The sequence below is a fragment of the Rattus rattus genome, chromosome 6 (assembly GCF_011064425.1).
Source record: "Rattus rattus isolate New Zealand chromosome 6, Rrattus_CSIRO_v1, whole genome shotgun sequence".
NCBI lineage: Eukaryota > Metazoa > Chordata > Mammalia > Rodentia > Muridae > Rattus > Rattus rattus.
The window spans coordinates 941,217-955,237 of NC_046159.1; the positions used below are offsets into that span (position 1 = coordinate 941,217).

General features: G+C 42.8%; 1 protein-coding gene across 3 annotated transcripts in view; it reads left to right on the plus strand.

The window, feature by feature from the left end:
* Positions 1-14,021, plus strand: part of Etnk1 (ethanolamine kinase 1) — a 42,335-nt gene that overhangs the window by 13,753 nt on the left and 14,561 nt on the right. The window contains exons 2-5 of one of the 3 annotated variants that reach the window (XM_032905391.1): positions 228-487; positions 6,633-6,773; positions 8,516-8,823; positions 8,868-10,770. In XM_032905391.1, coding sequence (XP_032761282.1) covers positions 228-487; positions 6,633-6,773; positions 8,516-8,823; positions 8,868-8,890 — 732 coding nt within the window. In that variant the 3' untranslated portion in view covers positions 8,891-10,770. Of the gene's footprint in view, positions 1-227; positions 488-6,632; positions 6,774-8,515; positions 8,824-8,867; positions 10,771-14,021 lie in introns of those variants that run through there. The other 2 variants (XM_032905390.1, XM_032905392.1) reach the window with 2 other exon arrangements.

Consider the following 14,021-nt stretch of genomic DNA (forward strand, 5'->3'; position numbering starts at 1 on the left):
CAGGTGCCTTCCCCAGGGAAGCACACTACTGAGGGTTCTCCAAAAGGGTCTTTGATGTTCAAAAGTAGGTGTTTTTCCTGAGTTTTGGAGGTGGAGGCCAGGGTCTGGTGTGTGCTACCCATGTATGCTGAGCTGTACCCAAACTCGTGGTGTCTCCAGTCCCACTTACATTCACCTTTCCTCCTGGCCTTCGGAAAGGCTCTTAGCATCTCTTCCTTTTCCGGCAGCTGTTCACAGATGGGATCACAAACAAACTCATCGCCTGCTACGTGGGCGACACCATGGACGATGTGGTTCTGGTGAGGATTTATGGCAACAAGACTGAACTGTTAGTCGACCGAGATGAAGAAGTGAAAAGTTTCCGTGTGCTGCAGGCTCATGGCTGTGCACCTCAGCTCTACTGCACCTTTAACAATGGACTGTGCTATGAGTTTATCCAGGGCGAAGCTTTGGACCCACAGCATGTCTGCAACCCGGCCATTTTCAGGTAAGTTTGTAAGTTTCTTCTTTTGAAAAAGAATGTTATGTGCACTAAACAAATATTAAAAAATTTAAAATTACCTTTAGTTTTTGTGTATGTGGAGCGGGGGAAGAGGAGGGAGGGGGGCAGACAGGTATGTGTATGTGAGGGCAAGGATGTGTGTGTAGAGAGAGAGACAGAGACAGACTTACAGACAGGAGAGGGAGGGAGGGATGGAGGGAGGGAGGGAGGCGCGCACTTGAGAATGGAGAGAAAGGTGGCTGAGTTCGGGTGTTTTTGCCACAGCACATTTTTTTTTTAGTGGTCAGCAGAAAACTTCTTTCCCTGAGGACTTCTGGAATCAAATTGAGGCCATCAGAGTTGCATAGCAAGTACGTTTACCTGCTGTAGCATTAGCTGGCTTCTTAGACACTTAACAGCTGAGCGTGGTAGCTTACGTCTGAGATCCCAGCAGGATCTGGTAAAGGCCATCCTCAGTTACCTAAGAGTTGGAAGCCAGCCTGGACTACAGGAGACCCTGTGTCCCTCCCAAGAAGGCAAGCGTTTGCACACCCAGCAGATGTATTGTTTGGTCCCTGTTGAGCAGTACCTCCTATGTTCAGAGGTGAAGCATTTTAGAATATAGAGACTGCTGTAGTCAGTGTGGTGACGTGAGCAGCCACGACTCAACCTGAGAGAATGTGAGTGGGCGTGTGAAGTAGTGGCTCACGGAGAGCTTTACTGTGGAACCTCGGTGAGAGCGGTCCTGGGCTGTACTCCACATTCGAGTGAGCACTACCTAGCAATGAGATGTGCCACCTTTGCTTGTGCCGAGATTATGTCAAACGCTGTATGCATTGTTCTTGTAATGAGAGAGGGTCCTGTGGAGCCCAGGCTGACCTCAAGCTTTGTGTAACCGAGGATGCCCTGGGACTGGTTTTTCTGCCTTCATCTTTAGGTGCTGGGATGCAGGTGTGTGCCACCACGCTCTTTGTTTGTTTTTGAGACAGGGTCTCAACACAGTCCTGGCTGGTGTGGACCTGGCCGGGTAGACCAGGGTAGTTTAAGTGTCTGTGAGCACAGCTCCTGCCACACTTCTTCATCCTTGTTGATGTCCTCACTCCCTGTGCACATCCCACGCCTCCTTTATTCTGCAGGACTGTTCGGTTGTCTTCAGTCCTTCACACTGGAACTTGGTGACATACATCAGTCAGGACTCACATTCAGGAGACTTTTACTTTCCAGACATAACAGCTGAGATGGGACATAGGGAGTTTTATGTTTTTTACTTTGCTGATACTGGCAGGATGTTGTGGAATGAAGGGCCACATTGAAAGCCATCCTGTCACCTTTCTGAACTGTGGACCTTTGGGTATAGAGCCAGGCCACCTCACCTTCACTGAGGCATGGGAATTTGCTGTCTCGTTTTCCTCATCTAAAAATAGGAATAATATTACCTAATTCCATTTTATCAAAAAGCTTAAGTTTATAAATACAGAAGCCGGCTGGATTTCTGTCATCTAAGATGCTTGGGGCTGGAAACACTGCCTAGGTATTTTTGTCCGAGGAGTATTGCATTCATAATACTCGTCTTTGGGACGAGGCCAGGTTTAAACAAGAATCCAAGTATGTTGGGCTATGTACCTACAGCATACCCTTGTGCATTTGTATACAAGGTTCTCAGGGTGTCGGATCTGACTAAGCTATCACACAAAGTCAGCTTGTCCTTTTGCTAAGGATTCTCAACTTGTATGTGTAGGAAGTTTAGAACAGTGTTAGGTAATGTGTGTTAACTTAATAGTTTTCTTATGTTTCCTTACATGTTAGCCAAACTGCAGTTCTAAGAACCTGGACACTGAGAACTATCAACACTGTTGGCAGGTTGCCATGGACAGTGCCAAGCGCTCCACTCCTTCCTCTGTGCTGTTGGAAGGATGCGCTTCTAAGTTTAGCTGAGTGTGGTGCGCATGTGTACTTGTACTGTGGGAGGTGGAAGGCAGGAGGCTAACCTTGGCTATGTGAGTTTATGTTCCTTGTAGAGTAGCTGGGAGGAGGCTCAGTGGGCAGCGTGCTGCTGCATGTGCTGAGCACTGGAGTCTGCATTCCCAGAACCACTCAAGTCCAGGATGCTGCACACGTAATCCCATGCCTGGGGGTGGGGTGGAGACGGATCCCTGGGCCAGCTGAGCAGGGTCAGTAGAAGACTGTTTCAGAAACAAATGTCATCAAGGAAAACCTCCCTGTTGTTACCTTCTGGCCTCCCTGCTCATGGCAGGCATATGACCATACACATGACCCCTCCCCAATTTACAAAATTAAAATTCACACCAAACTAGGTGTCCTACCAAGCCATGTAATCCCAGCCACTCAGACGGCGGAGGGAGAAGTATTACTTGAGACTGGGAATTTGAGGCTTGACGGCTGAAAAATAACAAGGTTCCATTTCGGGGCTTTGGCTTTTAGGAAGTGTATGGAAGCTGCATGTGAATGTGGCCGGGCAAACACTGGGCACGAATCCCTTCTTGTTTAGGACAGTCAGTGCTGTCATAACTAGGTGAGCTCTGCTTCCCGACCGGGAGCCAGGTGTCCACCTCTTAACAAAGGTCTTGACAAATCTAACTTAGAATAGAAAAGGTTCAGTTTCAGGTTCAGTACTGTTTGAAGAGTTTAGACTCTGTGGTCATTTGGGTCTTTCAGGGTAGGGTGTGTGGGGAGAAGAGCAGTGGCAACTGGGGTCACACAAGCTCAGACCAGGGTTGCTCACCGCATAATGGCAAGGAAGCAGAGGCATATGAAGAGGTCTGGGTCCTAGGCTCGACCTCCAAAAGGTTCCAGCACCTCAGGTGGCACATTCAGCTAGAAACCAAGCTGGCAAAGCCACTCCTTTGGGGACGTGTGAGCTCAAAATGATGTTACCAGCCCCTTGGGGGGCAGCTCCCAGAAAGGGGATCTTTCTCACACATGCATGCTTATTAGTTCTTTTGGTCCCCCCCCCCTCCTTTTTGGTGGTGCAAGGGTTTGACAGGGTTTCTCTGCGTAGCCCTAGATGTACTGGCCTGGAACTCGGATCCCCTGCCTCTGCCTCAGGAATGCTGGGCTGGGACCCAAGGTGTGCGCCACCACCTCCTGCCTGGCCGCCTTAATTTTTAACTTGGAAATCCCATATAAGACTTCCATGTCTGAGGCATGGGGACACCAGAGACCAGTTTGTTTGTTTGTTTGTTTGTTTCTTTCTTTCTTTCTTTCTTTCTTTTTTTTCTTCTCTTTTTCCTCCTTTGGGTGCAGGGTGAATAGGCTCACAGCAGCTCAGGCTTTCAATGCCCAGTGGTTCTCCAGCCCCAGCCTCTGAGCACCCAGGTGCAGGACCACACTTGGAGTCACTGTGCCCAGCTGTGCCTGTTCTTGGTTTTTTAATTAAAAATAAAACTTCACAGAGGCTACTACTAGATTTTAAGTTATTTAAATTTTAATTATAGTATAAGATTTGTAATAGGCATATTACAATTCTAAAAATGTCAGAATTCACTCATTAAAGTTGGGGACATGATCAAATGATTGTGATTGCTAATACTGATAGAGCACTTAGCAGGAACTCTGTAGTGTCTAAATCTGATTTAATAAAGTTGATGCAAAATAACTCTAGGGAATAGATGCTAATAAACCTGCATAATGAGAGATGAGAGAACTAAGATAAAGACATTTCAGTCATTGACCTTTGTCCACATGGCCAACACAAATAGATGCTGACTACCATGACAGCTGACTAAGTCCTTATGCTTTACAGTAGCAGAGTAAGGCTTTCCTGTGCTACTTAGAAAACACGGCATTGTTAGATGTAAAGGTGAACAGAGACAATAGACATAGAAATTCTGTTGTTCTCTTAGTATTTATAATTACATAACACTTGGCGTGCTGGAGAATTTTTTATTAAGGGAACTATAATCTTTCTGAGTAACCTCAAGTGGAAAGAGTAGAATGCCACATAGCTGTTTCTTAATGTACTTGAGTGGCTGATTCTAAGATTCCTTCTCTCCACTGAGACCTAATCTGTGGGTGCTCAGTTGAGACCCTATTTGTGTGACGTATTTGTGTGGAGCGTATGTGCCTCCCATTGCCGGTTGTCTCTGTGGTGCTTAGTCCCACATGCAGTGCAAGTCGAGTGCTCTCCAGAGCCATTAGGGTTTACTGTTCAGTACAGATGAGCTGTTGCGGATAGGAGGAGCACACGGTATATGACAGTGACACAGGCAGACAGTAGGGGTGGAGAGAGGGAGGATTTGAAAGGCTAGGCTCCTTCACTGTAACTCCATATAGTATTAGTTATATAGAAATTATGCAGTACTCAGTGCAATGAGGTATAACTTTTGTGAGATATATATTTTTCTCAGTCACTTCAGTTGTGCTTGGTTGAATCCATAGATATATGACCCAGAGACATGTGGGACTGGCTGCAGATTTTAGTCAGTTAAGGTCGACTAAAGCTGATTTTAGCATTTACAATCACAGTCGACTAAAATAGTGTTATTTGTACTTTTAGTTAATCTACTCATTTAGAATACATAAGAAGATACTAGTGTCATATATTAACTATGTAGATATAATATTTACTGTTAGAAACCAGACATGGACTCTTTCAAGTATATTGTGTGACCATCTGGTTTGCATTGTGATAAATTGATTCATTATGTTTTTGAAAAGGAGGCTAAAAAAACCTAAAGAAGAAACTGATAGGAATCAAGTTAGTTGGTGTTTTAAGGAGGACATTTGCTGTTTGTTTTGCTATTCAGTTTATTTCAGGTCATGTTGTAGCTCACTTATGGCATTTAAAACACTTAGCAAGTTCTGTTAACCACTAGAAAGCAGAAACTGCAGGAAACGAGGAGAAGGGCAATAGTCTGAACTATACATTGTTGTGAAGGGAATCTGGGTAGGAAGCTTTCTGCTCATCTTTACTGGATCTTAAAAGAAATAAAGAGCAGGCTAAACCCCCATACCCAGTGGGACAGAACAAATAGTAGGAAGTGAGGTAACCTTCCTTCCTCAGCCAACAAGAGAAGAATAATCCTGTAGGAACAAGCCAGTCCTGGCTTGGAGCTCACCTGTGCTTCAGAGGCAGAGCCAGGAGATCAGGAGTTCAGGGTCATCCTCAGTTACATAGAAAGTTCCAGGCCTGTCTGTACCTCTCTCATCCTACCTCAAATGCATCCATGCATGTATACGACACATTAAGGACATCAGCAAAACACAAATAATTTTATTTTTATCTTTTTAAAGCTGACTGGGGCTGGAAATGACGCAGTTGGATAGGAGCTTGTCTTTTACAGAGGGACTGAGGTTGGCTCCTTGAGCTTCTGTCAGGCAGCCAAAAACATAATAAGAGCCAGAATGTTCATGGTAGGGAGGGCTGGGGATGTAACTCAGATGGTAAAGTACTTGCTTAACATGAGTGAAGTCCTGGTAGCATTCTTAAATAGAGAATGGTAGCACGAGCCTGTAATCTCAAGAGGTGACATAATGATCAGAAATTCAGAGTCATCCTCTGCTACATAGTCCAAGGCTAGCCTAGAGTATATGATACTTGCATCTTAAAAAAAAAAATCAGACAATAATTGTAGTAGAAACTTAAACGTGTTTATTTAGTCTTAGTTTAGAATCAATCTTATGACACTTGATTCTGTGTCTTAGTTTGTTCTCAAGTATTTTTGTGTGTTAAGGTCCTCAGGGAAGCTTTTAAATAATCTCATTCATTAGCTAGATCCTAACCAAGCCCATTAAATCAGAATTTGGGGGGACAGTGAATTTCTTTTAGCAATACCACTGATGGGGATAGCCTTTTCTCCTGGGGATCATAGTTAGAGTAGGGATAAGCTGTGGTGGCCAGGCTGTGGTGTTAATGGGTCACAAGTCCCTGTGGGGTTGCATCAGGAGTCAAGGATGTTGTGGCCATAGCAAGGAGCTGTGAGGTGTGAGGTGGAGGAATCCGGAAAGGTGTGCAGGAAGCAGCCTAACTTGACCTGGCAGAGTTACTGTTAAAATGACACTTAGAAGGAAACATCTCAGAAAGGCATGGAAGGCAGTTGAGGAACCTGACTAATGCTGATGGAGTGAGAATCTTTTCTAAATAGACAGTTATTCTTCATTTAAAATTTTGTGCTGTTTTGTTTCTAAACAGGCTCATAGCTCGTCAGCTTGCTAAAATCCATGCTATTCATGCACACAATGGCTGGATCCCCAAGTCTAACCTATGGCTAAAGATGGGAAAATACTTCTCTCTCATTCCCACAGGATTTGCTGATGAAGACATTAATAAAAGGTAAGTTACACTGGCATTTGCATTGCTTTGCCCTTTGTAGGTCCTGGAAGATAACGCTTGTATAAAATCTGGTTTGCATTCCTCTCTGCATTAAAGTGAACAAAATTATTGACCGTGGCTCTCAGATAAGTCTCCTTATTCTTTTGAAGCCCCCTCCCCTTCCCATCCCCGACCCTGAAGAAAAGTTTCCACAATAAAGGGGGATGGAGTGCTACAAATAAAGAGTATTTATTTAGCCGTAATGATAAAGAAGACCAGGAAAGGGTGCAGTGGTGCCAATTATGGTGAACATTTAGGGATGTGTCTTTGTGGGTATAGATGGGACTGTAAGAATTTAAGTCATTTTAATTTCCTGTTTTTTAAATGCCAGATTATTAGGGTGAAAATTTACCTTCTGAGACCTTAGCTCTTTAGTTGGCTACCAAGTCCAAATGTGATGATTGACTTTGTAAGTGGGGTTTTTAATAGATTAGTCCTTAGAATCTAAATTTAGGATATTGTCATTATTACTAGTATAAACATGGAAAATTTTATTAGGTTTCTACCGAAAGTGTGTTAAGGCTGTAACTTTGTGTACCTCTGTATAGAAATTCTATTTCCAGAACAACAGAAGCATTATTTAGAAGTGTCGACAGGGTGCTTACCCACATGTATGCATGTGCACACACAGTCTCTTAAGTTCATAGTGTGTGCTCACATGCACATGCACATGCACATGCACATGCACAGAAAATAATGTAAGTGGACTGGGAAGCAGCAGACTGTGGGGCCAGCCTGGCTGAGTAACAAGGTCATTCTTCTGTCATGTCTCCGAGGCAAGTGCTTGGCTCCATTTTGTCATCCGTGTAAGGGACAACTGTAGGTTAGTAGCTGGGTTTGGTGGTGGTCCCCCATGTAGATGTTTGTGTCGAGGGTGAAGAGCACTTTGATGACGTTGGATGAAGGAGCAAGAGTCCAGGCAGCTCTTTGGGAAGGAGTACGTGAGTAGCAGTCTGCCTGGAGTACACGTGACAAGCTGGAGGAGGGCGTCCGCTCTGCATCGTTTTATTTGCGATTGCATTTTATGCAGATGGATAACCTACATCCATATTTTTGGGTTCCTCCTTTTTCCCAGGCGCCCTTCTATTAATCCTCGTGCTTAAACTCTGTGTTGGTAATGTTTCCTTATGGAAGAGTCTCCTCAGTTGGTGCCATAGCTCTGTTGTTGAGACGAAGTAGGTAATGTGCCTCAGACAGTGTGCGAGGGTTTTCTGAAAACAACTCATTTTCATCTTTCCTTGCTTAAAGTAAATATTTTCAGTCTGTAACTTTAAATAATACATTTTAACCTGTGAATGAGTGAGTTCATTGTGTCTCAGCCCGTTGCCTGTGTAAAGCGGCAGTAGACGTCAGTCAGGTGTTCTCAGTGGCACACCACAGCCGGTAACTGCTTATTCTGTCCCTCTCAGTTGTGAAGCATCAGGTTTCAGTTTCTGCTTTACAGTTGTTAGCTCTCTTATATTTTTGGTTGTGAGCCTAGCCTTTAACGGCTGAGCCATCTCTCCAGCCCAGTTGTTAGCTCTCTTATGTTGAAGTTGATTATAAAGGATTTTTGTTCAGGCTTTGGAACACGTTGATTTATTGTTGAATTCAGGAATATGTTCTTATTCACTGGAAAGTCTTTGAGGTAGAATTTTAACTTTAAATTTGAAAGACATTTCAATCAAATAAATAAGGTCTGACTCTTCTTTTAAAATGGAAAGGTTCCTAAGTGAGATCCCCAGCCCTCAGCTTCTTCAGGAGGAGATGACTTGGATGAAGGAGATTCTTTCCAGCCTGGGCTCCCCTGTGGTACTCTGCCATAATGACCTGTTGTGTAAGAATATAATCTACAACGAGAAACAAGGTAGGTGTTTGACCTCAGCAGTAAGTACTTTGATTGCTCATATGCTCTTCTCAGTGCTCCCTTGTCTTTGTATCAGTAATCGAGGAGTAACACAAAGATTTTCACTTGAGGTTATACAAATCAGGGTAATTGCTGTTAGGAATATATATATATATATATATATATATATATATATATATACATATATATATATATATATATATATACACACACACACACTTTATATGGATAAAATTTCTTTAAAATTGTATTATTAGAAGTAGTTTGTTCTTGGCTTTTTAACTGTACAGTGATAATTGTGTATGTATATATATGTGCATATACATATATATTTACAAATATACACATATAAATATATATTTCTAAAAGCTGTTTGGCTGTTTGTGATTTTGAAAGCATGCCTGCTGTCACAGGGAGTGTGGGAATTGAACAGGTTGCTACTGCACTACTGGATCTCTGGGAACCTCTCAGTGCTGTGGGCTGACAGCAGTTATTATCACCAGGCTTCCTAATTCCTGTGTGTATGCTGATATTCTAGGGAGAGACTCAGATGTAGGTTACTGTCTTTGTCATATTTATAGCAAATGAAGTAGTAATAAAAATAGCTTTGATAAATAGAATATTCTGAAGTAACAGCTGATACTTTGGTGTAATTTGTGTGACTTCATATCTGATGGTTTGTGTGCATATCTCAGAGCCACTGGTTGCATTATTAGGTCACTGGGTAAAGTGCTTTGAGGTTTGGTTGCTAAACAGTAAACACCTTCAATACCAAAATGAAATCTAAAAGTGCCGTTTGTGTTAAAAAGTTGATTGAGAAGTGACTGACACTGGGGCCACTGCTTTCAGAGAAGGCCCATCTTTGGGAATAGTTACTTTGTGAAGACCGTATTGAAAATAAAAAAGTGTTTTTATGTATATGTTAAAACCAAAAAATTACTATTATTGTGGTCATAAATGTATTAAATTTGCTACTAGTGACCTCATATCCAAAGTTGGGACTATTCTAATAAAATAATTGTTAGTAATTATAGCTGACTTTAACCTGAAACTTAATTAAAGAGACACTGTCAAGGACGATGGCCTTAAGGCGTTCATTTTTTTATATTTGATATTTTAATGTGGATGGGAGATTACTTAAACAAAAGCACTGTTCTAAAGGCTGTTTTGAATCGTATTAGTTCCTGTGTGGAATCCTTCATTTTCCACTTGGGTGTAACTGGAGCGTTAAGTCTTTGACAGTGTTCTTTAAGGAGAGTTACTGCACATTGATTATCACGGTTGTCCAGAGAATGTGTGGTGACCAAATCTCAATGCCGTATGAGACAGGAGCATTAGCTGTGTCTCACGGGTGTGCTAGTGTTAAGTTCAGTGCAAGACCTGGTAACACGTGTGTAATGGAGTTTCACGTAAGGGACTTCATCGTACATTTGAAGTGGACACTCAGCTTTAATTTTAACTGCACGTTAAAGGGAATTTGTTACTTCCTTTGGAATATAAGTTTAATTGCCATTTATATTTTTATTTTTTGCATATCCATTTCATAAAACAAACTTGTTTATAAAATTAAAAATAAGGGACCAAAAAAATCAGATTACTTTGTCCTAGGCACTTTATTTTTCATTAAGCATCTGTCATTCTCAGCTCTTGATAGTATCAAAGAGAACAGTTAGGCTTTAATTTGGTGTCAGAGGTCAGAATCCCTCTCCACGGCTCTCTGTCCTTTCCTTCATGCTGTACTGCTTGCTCTCTGTCTTTTGGGCATTTTGAATGTTGTCAGTAAGGAAAGGCTATGTCTATGTTTTCTCTTTATCAATCAGTGGTTTTATGTTTACTAGAAAGGCTAATTGAACCTTGGAACAAAATTTCCGTGTTAGTAGTTGACCCATGAGCTCTGAGATGCCTACTTAGTTAGCAGTTGACCCATGGGCTCTGAGATGCCTACTTAGTTAGCAGTTGACCCATGAGCTCTGAGATGCCTACTTAGTTAGCAGTTGACCCATGGGCTCTGAGATGCCTACTTAGTTAGCAGTTGATCCATGAGCTCTGAGATGCCTACTTAGTTAGCAGTTGACCCATGGGCTCTGAGATGCCTACTTAGTTAGCAGTTGACCCATGCCTACTTAGTTAGCAGTTGACCCATGGGCTCTGAGATGCCTACTTAGTTAGCAGTTGATCCATGAGCTCTGAGATGCCTACTTAGTTAGCAGTTGACCCATGGGCTCTGAGATGCCTACTTAGTTAGCAGTTGACCCATGGGCTCTGAGATGCCTACTTAGTTAGCAGTTGACCCATGGGCTCTGAGATGCCTACTTAGTTAGCAGTTGACCCCATGGGCTCTGAGATGCCTACTTAGTTAGCAGTTGACCCATGAGCTCTGAGATGCCTACTTAGTTAGCGGTTGATCCATGAGCTCTGAGATGCCTACTTGGAGGCTGAGGTAAAACCCACAGTCGAAGAGCACTGACTGGACGCTGTGCTGCTGCCATCTTTTGCTGTGACTGTGACCTTAGGTGAGGAGCCAGTGGCTTTGAGATAGTGAAGTCATGTGTGATCTGAGTCTATACTTACAAGTAGAAGATACACGCTTTAGTCCAACAAATCAGTGCGCTTACTGCATTGGGTCTGGGAGATTCCTTTGACACTCCAGAGGTGATCTTAGGAAAGGCAGTAATGGGAGCACGGTGTGTGTGTGTGCATCTTGTCTCCCAGCATGTAGGAGGCAGAGGCAAAGGCAGAGGCAGGCCACCTCGTCCACTTGGTTCCAGGACAGCTAGAACTACACACGGAGACCCCCATGTTGAGTGGGGGTTGAGGAAACCATAAGAGGGGGCTGGAGAGGGGGCTCAGCCTTTAAGGGCTAGGCTCTTTACTGTGGCACTGAAAGCTTAGCCTTTTAAGGGAAGGGAACTTGCATTTATAGTAGATTAAATTTGCATTTTATTCACATATGCATTTGATCTGTGGCCCTAAAGTATCCTTGTGACTTGAGTACAGGATCTTCCTATTTTCTGCTTATCTTATGAGATACAAGTAGATAAAAACAGTGGATGGAGTGAGTGTGCTAGCCCGATATCATCAAGCTGTCGTTATTCTTTTAATTTCTCAGAAGTGTAAATTTGAAGCTCATTCAATACGTTTGTGCAGTATCACCTTGCAGTGACTGCATACGTTTTACAGTAATGTGATGAACTGGTGTTAGAATTAATATACGTACATAGTTTGTCCGACATTATTATGTTGTTTATAGTATACATTCTATAAAATGCTATCAGAATTTAAAAAGTTAGCCTATCTGAGAGGCAGAGGCAGAGGCAGAGCAGAGGCAGGCGGATCTCAGTGAGTTCCAGGACATAGAGAGCTACTTGGAGGAACAAACAAAACAAAACAAAACAAAACACAAACAAGCAAGACACACTCCTTAAAACAACAAGAAGAATTAGCATAAAAATATAGGTGTTTGTTAGATGGTGGCCCGTTCCTGGCTTTAATGAAGGGACAGCTGTCCTCAAAGAGGGGCCAGTGCACAGCGATGAGGCGGAATCTGTAATAAATAAAGACTCTGGGAAGCAGCCATTCCTCCTCCAGAACAAGAGCAGCGTGCAGTTGTCTGTCGGTTTGTCAGTCTCACCAGGCTTAGAGTAGGGAACTTGAGTGACTTCACTGTAGTATGTGGCTCATAGCTGATTTCTTCAGTCGCTGACATGTCAGAAGCCATTGATTAACTTTGAGATTGTGCTTTTGTCTCTACTTCTGTTAGAAGGTTCTTTGCTTTGACAATAACTTTAGTTAATTTTTTACCCCTTCCCCAATTTCTTAAGAGCCCACATATAAGTCTTACTATAACTTTAAATTTAAGGGCTGTTAATCATTGTCCATTTTTCTACTCAGTAAAATGCAAGAAGTTGACTGGTTGGCATTTAGGCAAACCAAAGGAGTAGAAGGAAATGGAGGCCTTTTATTGGGATAGTTTTAGTTTTGTACACTGTAGGTAGGAAAGTCAGCCATTCTACTCTTGCTAATACAAAGCTTGTTATTCTAATGGCGTAGAAGATATTTTTCCATTGATTTTATTTTAAAATCTAATGCAGATATGACTTGTTAGGAGGTTTATAGAGATGTCTTAGTCCCTTCATGCTTGGCAGAGAGATGTGGCCTCAGTAACGCTGTCCTTGTGGTCCTGCAGATGTCGCTCAGTCAGTGCACTGCTGGCCTCGGATGTGCAGTGCTCGGCTGCCATCCTCAGCACAGGTAAATAGGTGTGGCAGCACCGTGATCCAGTATTTATTTGGAAGGTAGAAGCAAAGACGGCAGGAAATTCAGGTCATCCTTGGATAGGTTTTAGGCTCCCCTATCCCAGTCCCTATTAAAGAAATAACAGAAACAAACAAAACCTTGTCTTTGCAAGGTAACAAGTAGAGATAACTACATAATCAGTCATATAAACAGTGCATATAAAACCCATCTATTCACACACATACCCCTTCTGCTTACCTGCTTGGAGTACCACAATATCTTAAAATAAAGCCATGGATATAGAATATTGGTTTAAATGTCTACACATCTAGATACAGACCTAACTCTTTCTAACCATATACCTGGTACCTAGATTCTAGAATTGACAAGTTTGTGCTTCGTCATCCATGTCACCTGCTCATCCGTTAGTCCATCCATCTTCCTTTCTTTTCACTGAGTTACAGACCTGAGTGGCTTCCATCCCAAGCTCTTCAGCAGCGTAGTGTGTCTAGAGCACAGTGTGTGTAGAGCTCAGTGTTCACGCAAGTGTGCTGTGCCTGTCTTCACATATCAAGCTGGGAGTGGTGATGTGGAACTGCCGCCATTTAGGAAACTGAAGTGTTAGGGTATCTGTGGCATGAGACGTTCAAGGTAACCTAGGCAACACAGTGGAAACCTTCCTTTAAAAACAAGTTTAATGCATGCTACTTGGTGAATTTGACAGGTGCCTGTGCCCCTATAACCTGTACCCCTATAACCTGAACGTCCTTAAGTACAGAACATTTCTACCATCCTGGAGAGAGTGTCATGTTCTCGTGAAGAATAATACTGCTCCTGAATTGATTTATTCTAGACTACTGTGCAGGAGAGTCAAGCATCCCGAAGACAGGCAGCACAAAGCAGAACTCTAGCACATACAGTGGTGCGGTCTGTAATCCTAGCTCTTAGGAGACGGGGCATGAAGACTGAGTTAGAGGCCTACCTGTAGCAAGAGCCTGTTTTAAAACCAACAAATGGCCCCCTCCGTCCGTTCCTTAGTTACTAAGGAAGACTAAGATATTACTGGATGTTTGTTTTCAGCATTTACTTTTACTGTGACAGTTTCACACGTTTCTGATGTATGTCAG